The sequence below is a fragment of the Mobula hypostoma genome, chromosome 12 (assembly GCF_963921235.1).
Source record: "Mobula hypostoma chromosome 12, sMobHyp1.1, whole genome shotgun sequence".
NCBI classification, from domain to species: Eukaryota; Metazoa; Chordata; class Chondrichthyes; order Myliobatiformes; family Myliobatidae; genus Mobula; species Mobula hypostoma.
Genome location: NC_086108.1, coordinates 33,318,818 through 33,344,226, shown reverse-complemented (window position 1 = coordinate 33,344,226; position 25,409 = coordinate 33,318,818). Strand labels below are relative to the sequence as shown.

General features: G+C 40.8%; 1 protein-coding gene across 13 annotated transcripts; it reads left to right on the top strand.

The window, feature by feature from the left end:
• Nucleotides 1–1,937: 1,937 nt before the first annotated feature.
• Nucleotides 1,938–25,409, top strand: mgst3a (microsomal glutathione S-transferase 3a). Of its 13 annotated transcripts, XM_063063820.1 has the most exons (8): nucleotides 3,298–3,318; nucleotides 6,026–6,064; nucleotides 11,111–11,160; nucleotides 17,422–17,548; nucleotides 19,871–19,944; nucleotides 22,439–22,496; nucleotides 24,663–24,735; nucleotides 25,144–25,409. In XM_063063820.1, the coding sequence occupies exons 4-8, from the start codon at nucleotides 17,432–17,434 to the stop codon at nucleotides 25,260–25,262; spliced, it is 441 nt and encodes a 146-aa protein (XP_062919890.1). In that variant the 5' UTR covers nucleotides 3,298–3,318; nucleotides 6,026–6,064; nucleotides 11,111–11,160; nucleotides 17,422–17,431; the 3' UTR covers nucleotides 25,263–25,409. The 13 variants fall into 13 exon arrangements, with proteins under 13 accessions (XP_062919895.1, XP_062919883.1, XP_062919884.1 ...); XM_063063814.1 differs by lacking the exon at nucleotides 11,111–11,160 and having other exon boundaries at nucleotides 3,206–3,318; XM_063063815.1 differs by lacking the exons at nucleotides 3,298–3,318; nucleotides 11,111–11,160 and adding an exon at nucleotides 3,984–4,099.

Here is a 25,409-nt window from a genome sequence, read left to right as displayed (position 1 = left end):
CATTACTGAGACATATAAAGACAGAGTCTATGAAGGGGAAGTTGGTTTCCTTGATACACTAAGCTGTGTCCACAACTCTCTGCAGTTTTTTTTTCACATGCAGAGTTGTTGCTAGTCCAAGCCATTATGTATCCAGATGGAATACATCATAAAAATTTGGTGAAAGTCAATGGGGACATATGGAATTTCTTTAGTCTCCTGAGGAAGTAGAGGTGTAGGTGAACTTTCTTGGCCATGACACCAACATGACATCAAACAGTCAATGTATTTATTCACGTTACGTATACTTTTTCTTGGGCTGATATTTTTTAAGGGAAGAGGCACCCAAATATCCCTTTTTACACCCAGAACTCTCCCTCCCACCACATGCACACAACTGAGAACAAGAAAAAAGTTTGAAATTTATCAATTAGATCCAGAGGCAGTTAAGGAGGGAGTCACTGTAAATCTCGTAAAAGAATCTTGCATCAGTACCAAATATCATTTCAAACTCCAATGTTACATTCTATAGATGCCAACCTTTGGATGTATTGGCTATTTATTGCAGATAACGGCAGGGAAACTGCTGCAAACTTGTCAAACCAGAATACTATTACAAGCAATTCCGTGGTTGCTAAACTGTAAGAGAATTTTGTCCTGACTTTATCAATTTCAATGCTCAGTGTGCATGGATACTATACTGAAACTGTGGGCATTTATTTTTAATTTATTCCGTGCAGCTTAAAGGTCTTTCGTTCCTACCACATAGACTGGTGAATCATTGTTAAAGCACATGGTAAGACATTTATATCTTGAATGTGTAACAGAAAAGTAAACTTGGGAGTGGTTAGAAGTAAATCATTCTGAAGTTGAAGGAACACTACTAGGAAGACCGAGGTAGTCTTTAAAGCTAAAATGGAGTTGTCTCTTAAAAATCCATTATGTCCTGTTCATTGATTCTGTTATAGTTTCAGGAGAATTATTGAGTATGCCTGCAAGAAAATGAATCTCAGGGTTGTATATGGTGACATATATGTACTTTGATATTAGAATTACTTTGAACTTTGAATAAAAACAAGGACATCATTTATAAATTAGCAGTGAAAAGGTAAAATTATTAATATTTAATCTGAACGTTTTATTTTCCTTTTACATTAAAAATGTCAGTATTAGAGGTTCAATAGTCTGACCACCAGAACTTTGATTAATGAATATATCGCAGTTACCAGAAATGTAGGCACTAAAAGCACTAATATTTCCTTACAGATGCTCTTACTTGATAGGATTTTATTTTTTTTATCATTGTTGTATGAAGAGGTATCTAAGACTCAAATGGAAAACTTGCTTTTGTTAATATTGTGTACCTAACATCCCATCTCTTTCAAGGTGCTTTAAAAAGAAGTTTTCATAATCCATTAATAAGAGAGGGTTTTTTTTTAAGTGGAAGCACACTGCGTTCAGTCAGACCCACCCTTAAACTAGTAAAACAAGTATAATCTTAAAATCAATCTCAGATTTTATGATGGACGCACCTCCATTCATGAACTAACTGAGAATGAACAGGGACAAAAAATTTGTTTTTTCTAACTTTGCCCACCATGTCTGTTCCTACCATGATGTCAGTCTTAACTAATCCCATTTTTCTGCACATGGTCTGTGTCCCTCTTTTCCCTTCTGGTTCATGTTCATGTGTCTGTCTAAATATTTTTTAAACATTGCTATTGTATCCACTTCTTGCCTTATAAATCTCATCTAAACTTTCCTCCCCTTACATTCTTCCGATTTGGCATTTCCGGGAAAAAGAATTTACCTACCCTATTTATGCCTCTTATAATTTTATATATGTCTTTCTGGTTGCCCCACACTTTCTGATGCTCTAAATCAATCTAAATTTGTCCTTATAGTTAATGCATTCCAACTCAGGCAACTTCCTGGTGAACCTCTTCAAAGCCTCCACATCCTTCCTGTAGTGTAATGACTAAAACTGCATGCAATACTCCAAATGTGACCTGTCTGAAGTTTTACTGATGCAGCATGACTTCCCAACATTTATACACAACGTCCAAACAATGAAGGCGAGTATGACATATACCTTCTTTATCACCCTACTATTTGTGTGGGTATGAATTTGAATCCCAAGATCCCTCTGTATATGAATGCTTATAATGGCCCTGCTATTCGCTGTTGCATTTTACATCCTCACACTTGTCCAGTTTAAACACTGTTTTACTCAGAAACAATAGAATGCCTTTTGTAATAAAGTATCACAGCGACATTGCAAGGAGAAGTCTAAAAGTGGTTTGATATTTTGTAATACTGTAGTGCTTTACTTTGCGAATGTCCGTGCTATCTCTGAAGGTATCTGATGCTGAAACGCGTTATCTGTACTTATTAACGACATATCAGGCCTTTTCTTTTTCTTGGAGAGTAATTCCATTCTCCTCTCTTGTATCCCTAACTCATTGTCTTTCACATATGCCCAGCAACTCCCATTTCTGTTATTATTCTACACTTAAGGATAATTTATAGTAGCCAATTGACCGAACATCTCAACTACCGCCTTCACAAATGCAAAGCAGCAAAAAATAATTTTCAGACAAGGTGGCGATGGGAGATAACAAACCAAGAGAAAATCTGCGGATGCTGGAAATCCAAGCAACACACATCAAAATGCTGGAGGAATTCAGCAGGCCAGACGATATCTACAGAAAAAGACCACAGTCGACATTTCGGACCGAGACCCTGAGAAGCCCGCCGAGTTCCGGCGGCATTTTGTGTCTGTTGATGGGAGATTGGTGAGGTTCCAACACCCCAAGGCTGAAGGTGGGTGGTTGTGGGGTGAAGAAACAAAAAGTGATATTTGGATATAAAATATTTTCAGCTTCCGTACCCCGCCCTAAATTTCCCCACTTAATCAAACCAAGGCAGGATTTTAAAGAGATATTGAAGGGGAACAATGCGAAATGCACGCGAGACTCTCAAAACTTACTAAATTGCAGGGTGGATTTTCAATACTGGATCTGTGATCTGTTTTGCTACGAAGCCAGGCTCGCATTATCTGAAATAACCTCGCTAAATATAAGTGTTCGAGAAAGTGAACCGCAATCCAACTGAAAAAAAAATCTGTAAAGAGAGCTGTCGACCTGTCCCCTCCCTGAGAATGTAACTCAAACAAAAATCCGTGTTCCTGCGTTTAAGTGCTCCTCGCTCCACTTTTTCGGACTGTTTCTCCGCAGTGTGCCGTAGCCGGCCCGCCCTGGTTTATAATCGTGACTTTCCCCTGGGCCGGCTGGTGCGTGTATACGATCCAGCAAAGTCAAGGCGAAGGACGGATATTAGGTACATCCTTTTCTTTCACTGTGAGGGAAAAAGGGTATTAATAACTAATGATCAGCTTTCATTGTTTCAAATAGAGGGCAGAATCTTTTGGGATAAGGGGAGAGGTCAGAGTGGGTGAAACTGAATGGAAATATTGGTTAGTGCGAAAAAAATTTATAAATGTCTGTGATCCCAATTGGTAATCGTCAGACTTCTGTTTAAAATTAATTGGTGAGTTTGATGGTAATCGGAAAATAATGCTTTTACTTGATAAATCTCAGGTGGTTGTCTATTCCTGGTGCACGCAATATGGAGTTGTAACTCCCGGGTAGTCAGTCAGTCGCCCTGGGATAATAATGATGCATTATTCCAGAACATACAAACTGGCTCCTCTTGTGGCAGCAGAACAATTTGTGTAGCTGTTATTAACATTTAAACAGCCCCAGCCGTTGTCTGACACTGGGGTACTGCGGCACCCTCTTGTTGTAATGTAACTGCCGAGCGTTATATACATCAGAAACACAAAGGGTTTTGCAGATGCTCGAAATTCAAAGTAACCCACAAGATACTAAAGGAACTCAGCAGGTCAGGCAGCATCTAAGGAGGTCACCTTGCGGGCCGAGACCCTACATCGGGACTGCAATACATCAGATCGCTCTCCTATTTGTCCTTGTATTCTTGCAGGTTGTGCCACCGGGCGAATAAGGTGGAACTCGTTTTTAATGGTGTATTTCGGATTTTCGTAAGGCACGGAGAAAGAAGTTTTACAAGAGGTTGTGGAAGACTCGGTGGGATTAGATATGTATGCAGCAATACAGAATTGGTTAACAGAAAATAAGCAGGAAGTTAGAACAAATGGATACGTTTTGGGATTGGCAAGGTGTGACAGTGAGAGGTGAGCAGAGGGTGTAGTTTGGGTTGGAGGAGGGTCAGAATTAGGTTTCATATGACGTGAAATTTGTTAATTGGCAGCAGTACATTGCAATATATAACTGAATTATTGTGTGTGTATATATTTTTAAAAAGTAGCGAGGTGGTGTTCATGGGTTCAATATCAACTTAGAAATTGGATGGCAGAGGGGAAGAAGCTGTTCCTGAATCACTGAGTGTGTGCCTTCTGGCACCTGTTACTCCTGCCTGAGGGTAGCAATGAGAAGGGGGCATGTCCTGGGTAATGGGAGCCCTTAATGGGTGCTGTCTTTTTGAGGCAGCATTCAGTAAGATGTTTGGATGATAAGGAGGCTAGTGCCTGTGATGGAGCTGACTGCGTTCACAACTTTCTGCAGCTTCTAAGAATCCTCTGCCTCACACTCACACTCACACTCAAGACGTTGATGCAGCCAGTTAGAATGCTCTCCATGGTACATCTGTAGAAATTTGTGAGTGTCTTTGGTGAGATACCAAATCCCCTCAAACTTCTAATAAAATGTAACCACTCTTGTGCTGCCTTTGAAACTGCATTGATATGTTGGGCCCAGGATTAGATCCTCAGATGCTGACACCCAGAAACTTGAAATTGCTTTCTTTCCACTTCTGGTCCCTCTGAGGACTAGTGTGAGTTCCCTCGTCTTGCCTTTTCTGAAGACCACAATCAGTTCTTTGGTCTTTCTGATGTTGAGTGCAAGGTTATTAGTGCAACACCCCTCAACTAGCTGATCTATCTCACTCCTGTACACCTTCTCATCACCATCTGAAATTTTGCCAACAATAATTGTGTCATCAACAAATATATAGATGGCATTTGAGCTGTGCCTAGCCACACAGTCGTGGATGTAGAGAGGTTAGAGCAGTGGGCTAAGGACACGTCCTTGGAGTGCACCAATGTTGAGTATCGGCAAGGTGGAGGTGTTATTTCTGATTTCACAGGGGGAAACCCACAGCTTCAGTTGTAGTATTTGCATTCTGATTCAGTGCATTTAGATGACAGGGCACAGTAAAGTTTGCTGATGCCAACAGTATTGTGTCCCATAAAACTACTGTTGGGGGATGTAAAAACAATAAATACTGGAAACACTCAATAGGTCAGGCAGCATCAGTGGAAAGGGAAGCAGAACTAATATTCCATGTCAGGGACTCTTCACCAGAACTGAGATATTTCCTTTTTATCTTTTTTTCCAATTCTGACGACAGTCTTGTATCAGAAATGTTAACTCTGCTTCTCTTTCCACAGATGCTGCCAGACTTGAGTATGTCAAGAATTTTCCACTTTTTAGACATGCTGCATCTGGTTTTTTAACATAATTTTTCATTTACTGTCAGAATGTCATTTGCCCTGATTTCCACAGTTGAAGTTAAAAACTCCCAAGTATCTGATGAGAAGTTTGCCCCTGAAGTAGCTGCAGTGGCATTCTTCCTCTGTTACCGCATACCTAGCTGGCTTTAAATGTGTTGGTCTGGCGCTGAGACACGAGCTGTCCATCTGGCGCACAGGCTTGTGGACAGATGCACTGCAGACTATAGATGCAAGTCAGCTTTAGGACTGAACTTGTGTTCTGATTTCAAACGCTTTACAGACTGTCCTGACTGCTGTGTTGTAATGTTCTTAAGATGTTACAGCCAGGTAAGGGAAGAATGCATTCCTGATCTTTCGCAATTTTTCTATTTAGTCACCTGAAAAGCAAACATTTTCCGAATTTGATTACTGTTGTGAAAGTATCAAGTAAAATGGACTTAATCCCACTGAATCATGTGCACCTCCAGGATAAACACTGCAAACTTGTTTCCACAGGTAGGAGACTCGGGTGTGGATTGGTCTTTTAGGACTGCGGTAAGGGAACATTTCTCTGCACAAGCATTGTGAATCTTTAGAATTCTCTGACTGTAAGCCTGCTTGTGTTCAACTGAAACTTGGGATGGTAGATTGGGCATGAGGAATGGGTAATAAATTATTGAAGTTCAGTCAGGATCTTACAATGATGGAGCTGGATGGAGATGCCACTTGGCCTTCTCTTGCTTATATTTCTTCTTGTTAATAATTTCCCTCCCTCCCTCCTCCCCCTACAGTGTTTGTGCTATTTGTCTTGATCTCTCCCATGATATTGCAATTTTCACTGAGAGATACAGTACAGGAACAGGTCCTTGGGCCAACCAAAACCATCATCCACACCCCCTTGACCTGAATTATTCATTAATTCAAATTTTTATTGTTCCTACATTCTCACCAACTCCCCCAGATTCTATCAGTCACTTAAATACCGGAGGTAATTTCCCAACTTACCATCCCACATGTCTTTGGGATGTGGGAAGAAGCTCGAGCATACAGAGAAATTCCATGCAGTTACAGGGAGAATGTACAAGCCACGCAGCCAGCTCCTGATGTCAGGATCAAGCTTGGATCCCTGGTTCTGTGAGGCAGCACTCTTACTAATTGGGCCCCTGCTGAAGTACTCTTGTACTTCCCTAGAATTTACCAAGGCTATGCATCATTTTAAAATCCATCAGTTTAATTTCCCCCTCTTCTGGTCTTGGGAAAGAAGCCATGTTCTGTTAAGCCGGGATTCCCAACCTCTTACGTTATGCCATGGGCGCCTACCGTTAACCAAGGGGACCATGGGCCACAGGTTGAGAACCACAGAGCGTCGTAGGAAGTCATTCCTGCCTGTGGCCATCAAACTTTACAACCCCTCCCTTGGAGGGTCAGACACCCTGAGCCAATAGGCTGGTCCTGGACTTATTTCATAATTTACTGGCATAATTTACATATTACTATTTAACTATTTATGGTTTCATTACTATTTAATTATTTATGATGCAACTGTAACGAAAGCCAATTTCCCCCGGGATCAGTAAAGTACGACTATGACTGTGTTAAGCCTTTCCCAACGTCTGTTTCAAGTTATTTGTTTCAGATCAAGTGAATTCTGGATGCATCACAATTGGTTAATTCTAGACTCAAACAAGAGAAAATCTGCAAATGCTGGAAAGCCAAGCAATACACACAAAATGCTGGAGGAGCTCAGCAGGCCAGGTAGCATCTATGCTGAGTTCCTCTACCATTTTGTGTGTGTTGCTTGGTTAATTCTAGATGTCAGAAGACTCCAATATTTAAAAAAAACAAACAAACCTGAAAATATTCGACAAGACAGACAGCACCTCTGGAGCATTTCATGTTGATCACCTTTAGTCAGAGCTGGGAAGAAGGGAGGGGTGGAGAGAACAGGAGGGGGAAGTCTCTGATAGGGTGGAAATAGAAGAAATTAAATGGCATGTGGTAGGGTTGCAGGTGAAACTGGGTGGTACAGGCTGGTAATATCAAAGGCTAAAACTGGAAATGGGAATAAGATACTAATAAAGGATCCTGTCATGGCAACCGTTCTGCCAGACAGTGGACTGAGATGTTGTGATCAGTCATGTCAAACTGGTGCAAGGTTTATACAAATATAAAGCTCCACCCAATCTCCATGTGTGTTGGTGTGAGTCTCCCTCTCATTTGGGAGTCTTCAGTCGGTCACTTGGGGCATAATGGAAGCTGGGCTCGAGGTAGTCCTATCTATCTCCTGTGAGTTGCCGGGTTTCTGATTCTCTGGGTATTTTGGATCACCACCCATGTTAAATCTTTTATGATTGGTAAATTAAGCTTGCAAGAGGTAAGCTGATATATTGATTATGCTGGCAGAAGGAAAGTGGCATTGCACTTAGCTGGGTGTTTGATGACTGGTGTGGGCGCTGAGTCAAAGGGCCTGTTTCTGTCCTATCTGTCTCTCACTCTGAAAGCAAAATACTGTAGGTGCTGAAAGCTGAAGTAAAAATAGTGAAATGCTGGAGAGGGGCAACATCTATGGAGGGGGAAATGCACAATGATTCCAGCTGAATGTTTTTCATTTGCTCTAATGAAAGGTAGTTGACACTTAACGTTGATATTTTGCCTTCCATTAATGCTGTCTGACCTATTGAGTATTTCTAACAGTTTTGGCTTATCTGGTTTAACAACGTGTTATTGGAACTGTTAATAAATCTCCTGTTTACTTCCAGAGATTTAAATTTATTGATGTTTTGGCCTCATTCTTGTTTTCTGCTGGCACCTTCATAATTCATCTCGTCTTAAAATTGGTCTTCTTATCCACTATCTGTTGAAGCTTCCTATACAGTACTGTGCAAAAGTCTTGGGCACATCGATATAGCCGAGCTGCTTAAGACTTTTGCACAGTAGTGTATTTGCCACCATGGAGCAGAGCGCAGGTTTGTAACTCTGGTAGGAGCAAAGGATGTTGGGAATGGTGAGGGTGGAGTGCTGAGGGAGCAGTGAGTGACAGGTGGATAGAGAGGGAGCTCCGGGGGGCGGTGGGGAGGGGGTGTCGGCACAGATGTACACACACCCAGCCCCAGCCCTGAGACACCAAGCAGGTCATTCAATTGCAGCCAGTTGCTTTATTGATTATTACAGGCTGTCTCTCTGGTGCTTCCTGCTCCCTCCCCTCTCCTTTCCCCTTTTCCACAACCATGATTCCCCTCTACTGGTCCCCTTCCCAGTCACAGTCCACTATAAAGACCCATACTAGAATCAGGTTTATCATGAAATTTGTTTTTGTGGCAGTTAACAGTGCAATTCATAATTACTACAGTACTGTGCAAAAGTCTTAGGCCCTCTAGCTATATATACTGTATGTGCATTTGCACAGTACTGTACATATCTGACCTTTCTGACTTGTGTAGGTTATTTAAGGAGACATCTCAGACCTCCCTCTTGTTCCTCTCATCCTACACGGTGTCTTTCGACCTTGCGTCTGCTGGGTTTGTCTCAACAATATTTTCCCCTCCAGCTCTTGTCACTTACGAAAGTATTTTCAAACTTGAAACTATTCAGCTTTCTTTCGTTCACTGAAATGCTTTGGTAGCTGAGTTGCTTTGTCATACCCAGTCTCTCTCTCCATTATGCTGCATCATCCCATCTCGCCATCCTCGTGTTTTCTCCTCAGTGCTTCACTTCCACTCCAGATGGTGCAGGCTGTTTTTGTGTCCAACAGGATCAGCTGTCCATCTGGTACTTATCTATAGAATTCTAGTAGAAGTGGTTCTAGATGTGCCAAATTATCATCAAACAGAACTTGACACTAAACTGCATAACAGACAGACGTTTGCTCTTAATGGACCATTTTTGCAGAGCAATGTGAAGAAGGAAGGGGAAAACTATTTTGACAGCAGAAGGGAACTGATCAAGTTTGAAGGGGATGGAGGCAAGGGATTGGTAGAGATTTAGAGGTTAGAGACTGGGAAAGAAGACAACCTTGGAAGAAATTAACAATGAGGGTGATCATTTCAAAATGGTTGTGTTACTTAACTAGGCTGAGGTGATGATCACTCAGAACTAGCTTGAGTTACTAGTCATCCAACAGAGTTTTGAATCACTGGGGATTATAGAACATGAGAGACAGATACTTTGGGGTGGCCAAGTATAAGAATAGCAATGACGTGGAAGAGTTTTAAATTTGAAAATGGGCCGAGGTGGAAGAAATGCCTAAATAACAACTGATTTGACTGTCGTGTCATTTTAATTATTGCTGACTGATATTTGGGAATTGCTAGCAAACATTAGCTCTCCTAATTGCTCTTAGAAAGTGAAAGTACAATGTATAAACTGTGTATTTTAACCCCATCAATGATGCTGCTTTTTAAAATTATCTTTCAGACCATTTCAAGCGGGTGGTTAAAGTTTAACCATTGGTGTTAAGTGATTTTTTAAAAATTATCTCCAGTGTTATAATATTCCTCAGTGCCTCTTGTATCTTTGTTTGCTGCTGTGCAGACCCTACTCTTGCATAGGCTCTGCTGTGTTTTAGCCCCAGTTAAAAGCTAACTGCTGAGTTGAAGCTATAATCAATCTTGCCCACCTGAGGTTGCATACATCTTCATTATTGCAAATTGGATTAGTTACCTTAAATCTGGATCAGATCATAGCAGATCAGACTACAGTAAATGGTCCCAGTCCAGTAGTTTTCCTAGAGATGTCCAGGAGGACTGGAATTCTCTCACTGCAAGGGTTCCACACTTAGGTGAGCTTCTGTGCTCTAATCTGCTATTCATTTCATTCATTTTTAAAATGGCTAGTCCTAGTTTGCCATATCTTTATCCCATGAGTCTAGTTTCAGCATTAGTCTGATTCACACCTAGAAATTTTTGGTTCTGAGATTTATGGTGACCACCAACTTTGTCCAGAAGCCAGACAGATTCTGCACATTCCCTGGCTCTTTATTTCTACTGTAGTTGCATTAGTGTATCAATCAATTATTTTCCATGCATTGCCTCCTAGACATGCCCACCTTCCCACTAGAGCCAAATCAGTGTTTCATTGATGTTCCAAGTCTTCCCTTTCTCACTTCAGATCCCCTGACATTTGATTGTTTTCTTCTGATGCATTAACCACCAGGGCATGTTAAATAATGTTAGAATTGATAAGACTGATGAACTTTGAAAATAAGTAGTGGGAGTAGGCCATATAGCCCAGTCCTTTCTGAATAACGGGCTGAGCTTTTACCTTGGCAACTCTTTCCATCCGTTCCTTCCCACAATATCCTTTCATCTTCCCCTGCAGATTCCCTGCAATGCTGCTTGGGAAGTATTTAATAAAGATTTGCAAATTGTTTTTATACTCAATCTTAAGATCAAGAAGAGATTTTTTTTTTAAGTGACTGGACCCTTGTTTCCTGAAATAGTGAGTCTCTTTTTATGGTTAACAACCAGGGAAAAGGCAGTGTCATATTGACCATGTCAAGCCCCAAGAGAATGTTGTATGTTTAACTGCATATTCTCATAACCTCAGTGCAATACAGGCCCAGTTAACTCAGTCCCCCTTCACAGAATTTTCTCTTCCTCCCAGAACGTGATCCCGAGGGCCTCAAGGCAGTTCCACTGTTCATGAGACACAAGGTAAGAGTGCAGGCGGATGAGTACAGCTTAGCAATGTTCAGTGCCTTCCAAGGCGAAGCATCCTGCTTGTCACCCCAAACACCATCCAAGGCATTAACCTTTCTCCTCTACTGGCACACCATATCATCTGTGTACCATTCATAAAATGTATTGTACCACAAGGGCAGCAGGTGCACCTGTGAGGTAGCCTCCAATCGCACATTGGCCTGCTTGGAACTAAATATCTCCTACTCCATTGCTGGGACTTGATCTTAGACCTCCCTCTCCAACCACACTTGGAAATAGCTTCAGATGGATCAGAGTCAGAGGCAATCAATTAATAAATACTGCCCTTGCAAACATCCCACAAAAAGAGTTGAATCTTTAGACATAGAATTAGATTTAGTATAATGCAGTTGTGTGGTCTCACCGCTGCCCTCTGTAGACAACTTAAGAGCAGGAAAGACCATTGAACCCTTCGAGACTGCTTCACCATTTGACCTGATAATGGCTGATTTTCTCAAAACTGTATTTCTGCTCTCCCCATACCCCTTGATACCTATTAATGTTTTGGAAATCTACCTGTCTCTTTAAATATATTCGGTGGTAGCATTCACATCCTCATGGCAGAGAGTTCTGCATCCCCAAAGTGAAGATATTTGTCCTGGATATCTTTCTCCATACCCTGAGAGTGACCCCTGGTTACAGAAAACCCTGGCTGGGGGGAGTAGCTTTCTGGAACGCAGGCATACATTTGCAATGCCTGCCCCCACCACCTTATTCTGTCTTCTGTCTCTTCTTTTCCAGTCTTCATGAAAGGTCTCAGCCCAAAACATTGACTGGTTATTCCCCTCCATGGATGTTGCCTGATTTGCTGAGTTCCTCCAGCAGTTTGTGTTTTTTGCTCAACGAGATCTCCTCCTGTAGATCTGAACTCCTGTAAAGACAAAGTCAGATTGAGTAAGTGTGCCTGTGACTTGCTGTGCTTGGTCTCCTCTCGTGACTGACTTGTCAGTGGCTCGTTTCAAATGTTGTACTGCAGAAGCAGAAATTGCCACAGCTACACATAGTCCATTGAGTTCAATCCTAGAGCAAAGTCCTTTCATGAGCCACTGACGCTGTCACGCTAAGAACAGAGGAGATTCACCCGTATGTTCCTAGCATTTTCCCAGGAACTGGAAATGTTGACTTTCTGTTCCTTGGTCCAACGCAGGCTTAGTAGCGAACTTAATGGAATATTTAAGGTTGTGAGGTATTGCTAGGGTGGATAGACAGAATAGATTTTTTTCATGGTGGAGGGATGAGAAAACAAGGGCATATGTTTAAGGTGAGAGGAAGGAATTTTAAAGAGGGTTGCAGGGGAAAGATTTTTGCTTTAAGAGTGGTTGAGATTTGGAATGCGTTGTCAGGGTAATGGTGAAATAGGATACAATTCCTACATTTAAGAGTCATTTAGACAGGCACTTGAATAGGCAAGTCATAGATAGAATACAAGCAAGAGAAATTCTGCAGGTGCTGGAAATCCAGAGCAACACACACAAGATGCTGGAGGTGCACGGCCTGGAGAGCTTCATGAGCCAGTATGTGGATAGTTGCCTCTGAGGCGTCTGTCCAGAGCTCAGACTCTGGGAACGCAGCTGGACAGGTGGTTGACATATCGGTGGGAGAGCATTTTGGAGATGGTGACCATGACGCATAAGTTTCAAGTTAGTTGTAGAAAGAGTCTGGAAAATGCTTTCCTGAATTGGTGAGAAGCTGATCTCAATATCTTGAGGTAGGACCTGGCAGAAGTTGATTTGGAAGTGACCAGTGTTAAGTAGGTCAACATCAGACAAGTGGGAGTTCTTCAAAAGTGAAATATTAAATGGTCACGGCCAATATGTTCCCTTAAGCATGGAAGGTATAGGCAAGAATTTTAAGGAACTCTTTATGCCAAGAGATAATGGGGGGGGGGGGGGAAGATCCGCATATGCTGGAGGTCTAAAGCAAACAGGAAAAAAATGCTGGAAATACTGTGCAGAAATGTCCCTTCAGATTTCTCAATGGTCCATGAAGAAAACCTCACTACAGTATTTTAATCTTTTTGCACTATCTTTTTATGTATTATTGCAATTTTTAGTCTTTTTAAAAATTTATTGTGTCGTATATTGCCACAAAACTTCAAAATTCACAACAGATCTCAAATAAAGAACCTCATTCTAAATCAGTTTAGACTGTACGTGTAAGATAGGAGGCCAAGTCAACATTCTGGGCTCCATTAGAACTTGGAAGATAAGAAGCTTCTTAAGCTGCAGGAAGGGAGTGGAAGGAGGAGGGATGCCTCTGACAGGATAAAAGCAGGGTGATCTCAGGGATAAGTTATAAAGGAGTTATCTGGTGAATGGGGGTGATTATAGAACTAGAACATAGACAAAAGAACACGGGAGTTGTAAAATGCAGAGCAGAAAGTCAGGCCCAGCAGGTCAGGCTGGACAGGTGCTTCACGCCCAGAGTGGGGCGGGGGAAAAGCAAATTGAGCTAATATCACAGATGGATGGTTGATACAGACTGAGAAATGAAGTTATCTGAATCAGAATCAAGTTTAATATCACCGGCATATGTTGTGAAATTTGTCTTTGCGGAGGCAGTACAATGCAATACATAATAGGGGGAAGAAATGTGAATTACAGTAAATGTATAGACTTAAATATAAGTAGTGAAAAAATAAAAATTTAAAAAAGTAGTGAGGTAGTGTTCATGGGTTCTGTGCCCATTCCGAAATTCAAAATTCAATATTGATTTCAGAAGGGTGCAGCATTTCCAGGTGAGTTAAAGCGCTGAAGGTGCGAGTGACTGCAGATTTTATTTTCTATTTTATTTAATCAACATACTAACCCGTACATCTTTGGAATGTGGGAGGAAACTGGAGCACCTGCTGAGTTTCTCCAGTGTTTTGTGTTTTGGTGAGCTCAAAGTTGTATAAATCCTCGGGCACTGATGAGATGCTTCCCACACTGTTGTGGTTGGCAAGGGAGATGATTACTAGAACCCTGACAAGAGATTTTAAACGAGCTACCAGATAACTGGAGAACAGCAGATGTGGTATCTTTATCGAAGAAGGGCAGTGGAGATGTAACTAAATGGCAGTGAGTTTCATATCAGTAGTAGGGATGCCAATAGAAAATATTTGAGGGGCAGAAGTAATCTACATGTGAAAAGCAGGCTTAATGAGTTAGACAGAATGGTTTTATTTGAGGGAGATCCTGCCTGACCTAATGTATCACTGAGGGCGGTGTAGTTGATCCAATCTACATGGGAGACCGGTCCAAATAGTTGCCCATGGGGTCCAGGGCAAGTAGGACCCTATATAGGACTGGTAATAGGAGGCAGAATTGATGGAGAGTTGTTTTGTGATTGGAAGCCTGTTGCCAGTGAGATACTGTAGACATCGGTGTTGGGACCCTATCTGTTACTGTGCATTATCAAATTAGGTATGCATATTGGAGGTAATTTGTAAGCTTGCAGAAGGAGGGCGGGTGCATTCAATGGATGGACCTTGGAGAACTGAGGAACGGAAGTTCCTTGGTGTACAAGTCCAAAGATCCCTGAAGGTGGCAGCTCAGCTGGGTAAGATGGTCAAACGGGCACTTGGAATGATTGCCTTTATTAGTGAGGGCATAGCATAGAAGAACAGGGAGGTTATGGTACTACTTCATAAAAGTTGGCTAGATCCCAGCTGGAATACTACGGACAGTTCTGGTCACCATATTTTGCTCCAAAGCAAATGAACCCAATCTATTCTTTTGAAAGATTAGCTGTATTGGTTATGTATATATCGAAACATAGTGAAACGTGTTATTTTGCATTAACGACCCATGCCCACAACTTACTAACCCGTATAACTTTGGAATGTGGGAGGAAAGCTGAGCACCCAGAGGAAACTACGTGGTCACGGGGAGAATTTTCAAGCTCCTTAGAGACAGCAGTGGGAATTGAACCCCAGTCACTGGTGCTGTAAAGTGTTATGCTGCTCCTATGCTACTGTATGGCTCAATTCAAGTCTATTCTGTTCAGTTTCCTCAAATGAAACACTACATCGTAGTGAATCTTGTCTACGCTCAGTGCAATCACATGCCTTCCATAATGTGGCAACCAGACCTGTACATGGTACTCCAGCTATGACCTGATTGAAGAGGTTAAGTTTTGGATGGATACATAGGAACTTCCACCTATGGTCTTTTATTGGCTTTCCTCCACTGTGTCGTGTTTAAGTTTAGAGAAAATAAGAAGTTGGACGTTTGATACAAACTTTAAATTTAAGCAAATCTAGCGACCTTTTATTCAATATTTTCATTTAACTTGATTTATTACACTTCCAATTTTTTTTTCCAAAGTTTTTGATTTGATCAGAAAGTTTTTCTTTTTTTTTTGTTCGTTTCCTCAGAATGGACTGCCTGGTCCTTTTTTTTTGTTTTTTTTTATATAGTGTAGTGGTTTTTTTTTCTTCATTTGAAGTCCAAAGTTTTTTCTTTCCTGTTTATGAACTGATAAGAGGAGAATTGCTGTTTTCTTTTTTATTATATACTAGCTTAACTCTATGATGTTGATAATGTCTGTATGAATCTCGGTTGGTATTGTTATTGATATATATATCTGAGATAATTCTCCTCTTGTTTGTACTTATGTTCCTTTTAAATCAATTAAAAGATTAATAAAGAAAAGATACATAGAAACTGCTTCCACAAAGAGGATCCAAAGGTGGTTGCTAATCAATCCAAGTAAGAATTAGTAAGCTATTTGCAGAGAGCGTGTCTGATTAGAAAGTGAGCTCACTATTATTAGGGATAATCAGCAGGATCAGCGGAAATACATTGCTGTTACAGGGTCCGGTTAAGCTTGGGGTTTCATTAGAAAGGCTGAAGATTCTGATGACAGCACAAGCAATGGCTATTTGTGTTGTAGACGTATAATATCAAAATGGTGCTTTTCCATTTTCTACCTTAGGTGCTAAACTTCTGTGATAACTAACATCCAATCCTGGCTCGTCAGGCTCTGAGCCTAAATTGCCAGTTATGACTTCAGTTTCATCCACAGCAGCTATTGCTGTTACTTGTAAATTCAGGAAGAGTTTTCAGAAGCTGTGTTGTTCTCCACTGTAGTTGGGAAAACACTTGGAGATATTTTACATTTCCATCACAGCCCCAGTCCAGTTACGAAATAGAGTTTTTGGAGAAAACAGTGGGAGAGGTAAAGGATTGATCACAGCAATGTGATCTGTAAATTGAAAAGCAGTTTGCCGGTTCAACAACCATACATAAACTTTAGAAATCTACCTAATTTACAAATGATTTGATGTGTGTTTCATAAATCTGGTCTGTTTTTAAGGAGATTTTTGTAGCCCTGTGCTCTATTACATTTAAAGCTGCATGCACTTTAGCATTTCCTGATAAATGTCAATGTGCAATGTAAACTTTACAACCAGGTTGAAGGTTGCTTCGTAACTTTAATGATGACTTGGTAGTTAAACATTGTTTCACACTCACATTCTAATGCTGGCTGTCTACTTTTATGGTCAGTGTGTCTCAGAAATAAGTATGTGAAGCAATTTGTGGATTTTTCTTTGTAAGCTGGAACTTGAGTAACATTTTAATAAGCAAAACGGTACATTTTGCTAGAAGATACCTTATCCTGTGGGTCGAGATTTTGTGCATGCAATGTTGCAATTTTCATCTGGTAAGCAGTATGTGTATCTGGAGTGATTGCAGAGTTAATCATTATATCAGGTGTGTAACAGACAGACGTACACACAATTTGCTTTCTACTTATGCTTCCATCTGTGGGCTTTGTCAGCTCTTCCTAAGTTGTTGATTGGCCTTAGTGATACACACTCCAGGTTCTCGATTGCATTTCTTGTTACATGGTGATATGTTTTAATAATTCATCTACATTAACTTAATAGAATGTGGTTCCTTTCTTAACTACTTCTTTGCTGCTGTCTGACTGTTGCTGACAGTTATTCCTTGGGGGAAAGAAGAATGAATACTTCTGCCATTCTCTGGACACGTACGTGCAGTCACTGTTTTAGGAAGGAAATGTAACTCAGAATTTGGATGCAGAAAGATCCTATCTCTCTAGAGGTTCTGGGAAATCCAAAGGAGGAATTGGTGGGGAGATGGAAGGAAAGAGGGTGCCAAAAGACTTGAAGCAGTGGCTACTGCCAGGGTGTAATTAAGAAACTGTTCTGTTTCGTTATGTTCATCACTGGAACAAATTCACTACTTTTACATTTTTCTATGCTTTTAGAACCCAAAAGATGGTGGTACTATCAAAAGAATATGGGTACGTGGTGCTGACTGGTGCGGCCAGCTTTGCCATGGTCTCCTTCCTTGCTTATAAAGTCGCAGCTGCTCGTAAGAAGTACAATGTGGAAGTAAGTTTATGCCAAAAAAGCCATTGAGTGTCTTTTTGGGCCACTTGTCAGTTGAGCCAGTTATGTATCTAATTGTTTTCATCTATTGCGAACAACCGTTAAGATGTCAGGATCCAGGGAACTTACAACACTTACAAAACCTTGCTTAACTGTTGTAGAAATTGTTGGAGTTGTGCCATTCATAATTTGCCTATTAACTGTGCTGCTTGTATGTGTGGCCAGTTACTCATTTCCTTATCGCAGTCTTTTCTCCTGGCCTCCGCTCCAAAGTAAATTCAACACTGGTTCCATTTTTGTGTTGGGATGCTATTTTCAGAACAATGTGTGACACGGAGCCAGCAACATGTAATCACAAACTCTTAATTAATTGTCCTCAAGTTGAAGAACTTTGTTTAAATCTACCTCTCGTAACCTAAAAGTTCATTCTTAAGCCAACAATTGCTAAATGAGATGGCAACTTAAAAGAAACAAGGCAGGAATAAGCAGAATGTTGTCTCCCTGTCCATCAAATTTTAAACTCAGTGACTGGTGTACTGACCCCGCATGATAGTAATGCCCCTACTAGTCCTGTCCTTGAATGGCACCCCAAAAATGCAGTTTTTCAAAATGATCTATTATAGTTGCAAATATATATATTAGTATGTCTGAATGTCACCATTTGCAATATACACCATTTCATTCTCTTTATATCAATGTGAAATCCTTCATATACAGTGCTTGTGGGTAACTACATATACACCACCCCTCTCTTTTCTCCCCCGCCCCCCACATTCCCCAACTGTGCACTGGCATCAGGACCTCAAACCCTGGCTGTTGCCGCATCAATGCATCCCTCAGAATGTAGTCCCAACCTTTGGAATGTGCCAGTCTACAGAATTCAGTCATGGACTTCTCTTTTACAATGGACAGCCTCCAAGACTCAGTGTCCTTCACTGAACTTTCAGGAACAGTTGGTGTTTGATTCTTGTTACTAGCTGAAGCTCAGAAAGATGCTCTAGTCTTGACGTTCATTCCAAACTGCCCTGCCAGCACTGGATTTTTCAGCAGTACAGCCCAATGTGCAACGGTGTCACATGAGATCTGTTTCTTCCCCAAGTTGAAATGTTGAGAGCAATTGCAGGAACTTTGCTGTTTTTTCAAGGATGCTCACAACTATCAGTCCACGATGAGCAGCAGTGCAATGGAGAAGCAAGCATGTCTCTGAGTTTTACTGGAAAATGGTATGCTTTAGAGTTTAAACTTGGACGTGGAATCTGGGGATTTGAAAGTGAAAACATCAGGATTGGCTAGTATATTTATAAAGTTTTTGTGGATTTTTATCCTTGCTTCCCGATTGCTGGGCACAAGAGTGAATTGTTAATACTAGTTTGAATGTGTTTAGAATTACTGGTGGTAAAGATGCCCCCTACCGTAGGCCCAGTGAAGCTACTACCAATGTGTGATTTGAAGTGAGTCATTTTAAAGAATTTAACATTTATGTATTTTGTAAAGCAGACAGTAATGATAGGAGGTTCAAAATGTGGGATGATGTCACCTGCAAGATTTGCCATTTATTTTGAGTGAATCTTCCCTTGCTGTATACAACAGTAGTCTGGTTCAATGTGAAGATTGTTACTCAGTTGATGTGATTCCCTTATCCTTGCCTGAGTGGGCGCACCTGATTAATGCTATAGGTTGTCCAGGTTTTCTAGTTTGCTAATGATTTTGTGATAATGTGGCCTGGGCAATTTGTTTGAGTACAATAGTCCAATGACCCTATTTACAATCTGCTGTCCAGATGCATCTGCTCTGCAAAAGGAAAGTATACACAAAATAATCTGCAGATGCTGGGGTCAAAGCAACACTCAACACGCTGGAGGAATTCAGCAGGTCGGGCAGTATCCATGGAAAAGATCGGTCGACGTTTCGGGCCGGAACCCTTTCGGACAGTCATGACGAAGGGTTCCGGCCCAAAACGTTGACCGATCTTTTCTACAGATGCTGCCTGCCCTGCTGAGTTCCTCCAGCGCGTTGTGAGTGTTGAAAAGGAAAGTATGTTGCCCAATCAGCACATTTCTGCAGGCCAACTGACATCCCACTTAAAAATAATTTTGATGTTTCCAGTTTTTAAAAACTAAGTTGTGTGAGTGTTACATCTAAATGCAATAGATGTTGCAACCCATGTTACGGGTAGAGATCTGCAAGTGTGGTTTAGATCCCCAGGTCTAGGTCTGATAAGCTCCAGACTGTATTTAATCACTTGACTAGATAATCCTGCACATAACAACAATGTAATAGGATAATCAGTTTCTAACCATTTGTAATTCTCTTTAATGTCTCCAGTACCCTGTAATGTACAGTGATAATTCTGAGGATGGACACATGTTCAACTGTATTCAACGTGCTCACCAAAATACGTAAGTGATATCAAAAACGACTTGGTCATGGACAATAATTTGCATTATATTCCACCAAAATTATTTTGAAAGAAAATATGATTCCTGTTCAGATGAAATAATGACAAAGTTAAATTATAGAATTGGCCCAAACATGAGGAAACCTGCAGATGCTGGAATTTCAAGCAACACACATCAAAGTTGCTGGTGAACGCAGCAGGCCGGGCAGCATCTATAGGAAGAGGTGTAGTCGACGTTTCAGGCCGAGACCCTTCGTCACGACTAACAGGTCTCAGCCCGAAACGTCGACTGTACCTCTTCCTATAGATGCTGCCCGGCCTGCTGCGTTCACCAGCAACTTTTATGTATGTTGTTTATAGAATTGGCCTTCTGCTTTCAAATTCTGGTCTTTTAATCACTTTTAAATTCATAATTCAAGTGCTATTCCTGCCTCTACAAATCCTCCCTCACCACCATTCAGGGCCCCAAACAGACCTTCTAGGGTCTGTCATAATCATCTACTGTATCGTATCCAGTGCGGCCTCTATCCAGTGAGACCCAGTGTAGATTCAGGGACTGCTTTGTGGAGCACCTCCGGTCTATCTGCCACAAATATGAGATTTCCTGGTGGCCACCCACTTCAATTCCTTTTCCCATTCTGACATGTCTGTCCATGGCCTCCTGTATGAGGCCACTCAGTTGGAGGACTAACACCTCGTATTCCTTCTGAACAACCTCTAACCAGATGGCATAAACATTGATTTCGCTAACTTCCTCCCTTCTGTTCCCGTTCCCTATTCCAGCTCCCCACCTGCCCATCAGTTTCCTGTGGTGTTCCCCCCTCTTATGCTCCACAATCCTCTCCAATCAGTTTCTTCCTCCTCAAGCCTTTACTTTGTCCACCTATCACCTCCCAGCTTCTAAGTTCATCAATGCCCTTGCCCACGTTCCCCTTACTGGGTTTCACCCATCACCTCCAGCTTTTACTCTGTTTCCTCCCCCCACCACCCTATTCTGGCATTTTCCCACTTCCTTTCTAGTTCTGATAAAGGATCCTGGCCCAAAATAACAACTGTTTATTCCTCTCTGTCGATGCTCCCTAACCTGAGTTCCTCCAGCATTTTGTGTGTGTTGCCTGGGATTTCCAGCATCTGCAGAATCTCATTTATAATTCAAGAAACTTGTTCTTGTGGACCACAATTCTGCCTTGTAGTAACAATACACTGTTAGTTACATTTATCTAGAATTCTTAAGTGGAAGAATATTTGAGTGCAGCATTTTACCCTTTCTGACATCTGGGAAGTTGAGGATGGGGGAGGGGGAATGGTTATTTATTATTCCCCAAGTGATGAAGGTTTCAGAGGTGAAATACTCAGCAGCTCAGGCTGCAGCAACTGTTAACATTTTGAAACAATCACTTTTCAGTCAGAATCAATGAGGGTTCTATTGGATAACATGTGCTTGGGAGTGGAAGATGATCTTGCCCAACAGCAAGGTACTGTAATATCACAAACGGGAAGAGCTGCAGATGTTGGAAATCAGCGTAATGTACTCAATGCTGGAGGAACTCAGCAGACCCAGCAGCAAATATGGAAAAGAGTTACAGTCAGTGTTTTGGGCTGAGATCCTTCATCAGGACTAGGGGGAAAAATAAGTCAGGGTAAGATGATGAGGCAAGGGGAAGAAGTAGTACAAGGTAGTAGGTGATAGGTGAAACCAGGAGAGGGGGAGGGGTGAAGTAAAGAGCTGGGAAGCTGATGGGTGAAAGAGATAAAGGGTTGGAGAAGGGGGAATCTGATAGGAGAGGACAGAAGACCTTGAAGAAAAGGAGGGGGGAGGAGCACCAGAGGGAGGTGATGGGCAGGTAAGGAGATGAGATGAGGTGGGAGGGGGGAATGCAGGGAGGGCAACTACCAGAAGTTCAAGAAATCAATGTTCATGCTATCAGGTTGCAGGCTACCCAGATAGAAAATAAGGCGTTAAGCCTCTAACGTGAGTGTGGCCTCATCGTGGCAGTAGAGGAGCCCATGGACTGCCATATCAGAATGAGAAATAGAATTGAAATGGGTGGCCAGCAGGTGATCCTACTTTTTCTGGCTTGGGGCTCGGTGAAGCAGTCTCCCGATGTGTGTCGTGTCTCACCAATATACAGGAAGCAACGCACGGAGCACCGAACACAGATGACCCCAGCACACTCTCAGGTGAAGTCGCCTCACCTGGAGGGACTGGGGCCCTGAATGATAGGGAGGGAGGAGCAAGGCAGATGTGGCACTTGTTCTGCTTGCAAGGATAAGTACCAGGAGGGTGATCGGTGGGGAGGGACAAATGGACAATGGTGTTGCGTAGGGAGCGATCCCTGCGGGAAGTGGCAGGGGTGAGTGAAGAGGGAAAGTGCCAGGTTACAAGGCAGTCCATCTTGTTCCTGATTGAATCTGAGTTTGTATCATTGCCTAAAAATAATTCCTTTTATTTGTAACCAAAATCTAGAATGTTTTTCTTTTTTAATCTGTTTCAGATTAGAGATTTACGCACCATTCCTCTTCTTCTTGGCAACTGGTGGAATTCGGTACCCAGTAAGTAATGTTTACCATTTTATGACTGAAGCTTGTGGCAAATGATCAGAAGAAATGATTTTGAAAAACACTGCCCTGTTTAACTTTAAACATAATGAGATTGCAGTTGCTAGTATTGTTGAAAAAGTAGCTTTTAAGATTTAAGCTCTATTAAATAACTGTTTCCTTTCTGTTGTCATTTAGACCTTAATCTTTTGTAACTGGGAAAATTTAAGTTCACTTTTAAATTGGCAATTACTCCTATAACAATTAAAGCATGCTAAAAAAAATTTGAGCTTGTCAGCATGAAAAGATGTTGATGACTTGATTTTTCTATTCCAGTGTTAGCATCAAACAGGAGACATAATACTCCCTCTAAGTCTGAACAACACAGGAAGGCCTCCTTGCAGGCTCGACTCTACTCCTTAACCAGTTGGGGCCTGAATGTTGAAATGTTTAATTGTTGAAATGTGGAGCTGGTTTCAATCATCTTAAGACAGTTTTCTTTGAAACTTGGGGAAACTGAGGGAAGACTTAAATTGTTTCTAGAACTGCGGCTCAGGCAAGATTTATTTCCTTTTGTACATAAGGTGATAAATAGGGTTGCAGATTTAAGTTAAGTAGTAGAATTACAAAAGAACTGAAGAAAAATAATTATCCCAAAAGACTAGCTGATGGGGGTGTTCTGAATCTCCATGTCTTAAGTGTCAGAGTTGGTATCAGTCACCACAATGAAAGTAGCTGGATGAACACCTGCCGCCTTAACCACATTTAGGCCATTTTCAATCTATTAATCAGGCTAGATCTGGCCCTGTGGTTATAAAGTCACTTGCCTAATACAATGGTGCATCCCACTTTCCCATTCTTAAGTGAAAGAAAAGGAATGTTATTCGTAGTGGGTAGGAATTACAGTGGAAGACATTTATTTATTCCTATTATGACTCATTTCCCTTCATTGACCTACACAGTGCCATCGATCTCTCTCAAATTTTATTAGAGTTGCTCTTCTAAAAGGAAACTTTTTAAGGCATTTCATAAAAATAAAGCATACTTTAGATTGACGTAAGATGCCTGATGTTAGAAGTGGATTGTAACATTGTCTCAGTCAAGGCCTTTACATCCAGAAAATTATGGTGCAAAACACATTTGCAAGTTGCAATTCACTCATGAAAATTGACTTTTTCAAAAATATCACAACCTATATACAGATGAGGATTGATACTTGTCAGATCTATTCATTGAGGAAAAATATTCCCTGGAGGGCTGATAAGTCCCGAGATTTTTCCAATCCTTCCTCCTCTGCAGACTTATTTGCCAGAATTTTTCCTAAGTAGATTCTGAAGTTCCAGTCTCATCTCAGTGTCTAAAGTGTATCCATACTGATCGCTGCTCTATGCTAGTACAGGAAGTAGGGATATTTAACTATGAAGCTGAGTGAACAAAGCTATTCAAACCATTATTTTCAATCTTTTCAATTAATTCTTAACTACCTTTACACCATTTGAGTTTCTTATGCATGTTCCCATGTCGATCTTTAAATTGCATTTTCCCATCATTGAATAAGTTTGTCACATTGTAAGACTCAAGTTATTCTTCAAATTAAATCACCTTTAGTTTGAGGATTCAAAAGTTCCTTCATAGTTTTGAATCAAATAAATTGACGTTTGTTATACTGGTTTATCATTTGAACAAAATAGTAGCTGAATTTGCCTTGGAAATCAAGTCAATTTGTTATGGTATGTTTTAAAATTTAATGCCTTCTTCCCTAATACATTTTAAATGCTTCACACAATTGGTTATTGTGCAACTTTTCAAGTAATAGATGTAAAAATTGAATTTCATTTTAAACCAAGTGATAGCTCCAAAATACACATCCATACTGATAATGCAAAAACCGATTTTCTTGTTGCGAGAGTCCACCAAAAGCAGAACATGGCTTCTGGCTTTAAAAAATCTTGAAGACAGCAGGAGCCACTTAGCATAGATCTCCCAATTTCTCTTCTCTTCTCCCCCCCCCACCCCAATAAAACATCTCTAGAAAATTTTACAGTAAGTGATTGAAAGCTAACATTAGCTCTACAGTCAAATAAGCACATATGGTATTATATTGTGTTGGCCTTAAATTTAGTTCTAGACTGCCACAGGTCCTACCAAGTGTGCCATGTTAACAGTACCTCTTGTTTTCAGCATCTAGCTAGTGGACTTGGAGGAATTTGGATAATTGGAAGAGTTGTTTATGCATATGGCTATTACACTGGGGGTGAGTGCTTTAACATACACACTTTGAAACAAAGTTTATTTTACAATGTGATTAGAGATAAAAATTCATAGAACTTTAAGGTGAGGACAAGATAAGATCTTGCTTATTCTGGTTTTGTAGTAATGAAAGGTATTTTTTTAAATAAATCACTACTTCATGAAAGATTATTTAGCATTTTTAAACTGAAAATTTAAATTGAAATGAGTGTCAAATTCAGATAGGTGGCTAGTTAATTTTATCTTTCCTTAGGTCTGGCTATATTAAGCCAAAACTACAGAATCCATTCAAAGTTGTACTCCAATTTAACATTAGGCAAAAGTAATTTGTTTGTGCTGGACTTCCAAAAACATTACGCCAAAGTAATGGCTTCAGCTATTTAACATTTAATCTCTTCTTTCCTTCATGTAGATCCGAGTAAGAGAGTTCGTGGTGGATTTAGCTCGTTGGCTTTCCTGGGACTGATGGGAATCTCCATATCATTTGGGGTTCACAAACTGGGGTGGGGTAGGAATTGTGGCAAATATTAATCCTGAATAAACTTGTGAAAGGTGAATACTTGATTTGCAGAATGTATAGTTTCAACAATATTAACTCTTCACAGCAATCTATTTGCTTCTAATGTTTGTATATTGAACCTTTTATAAAGAGCAAATGAAGTTACCACATAGTTGTTT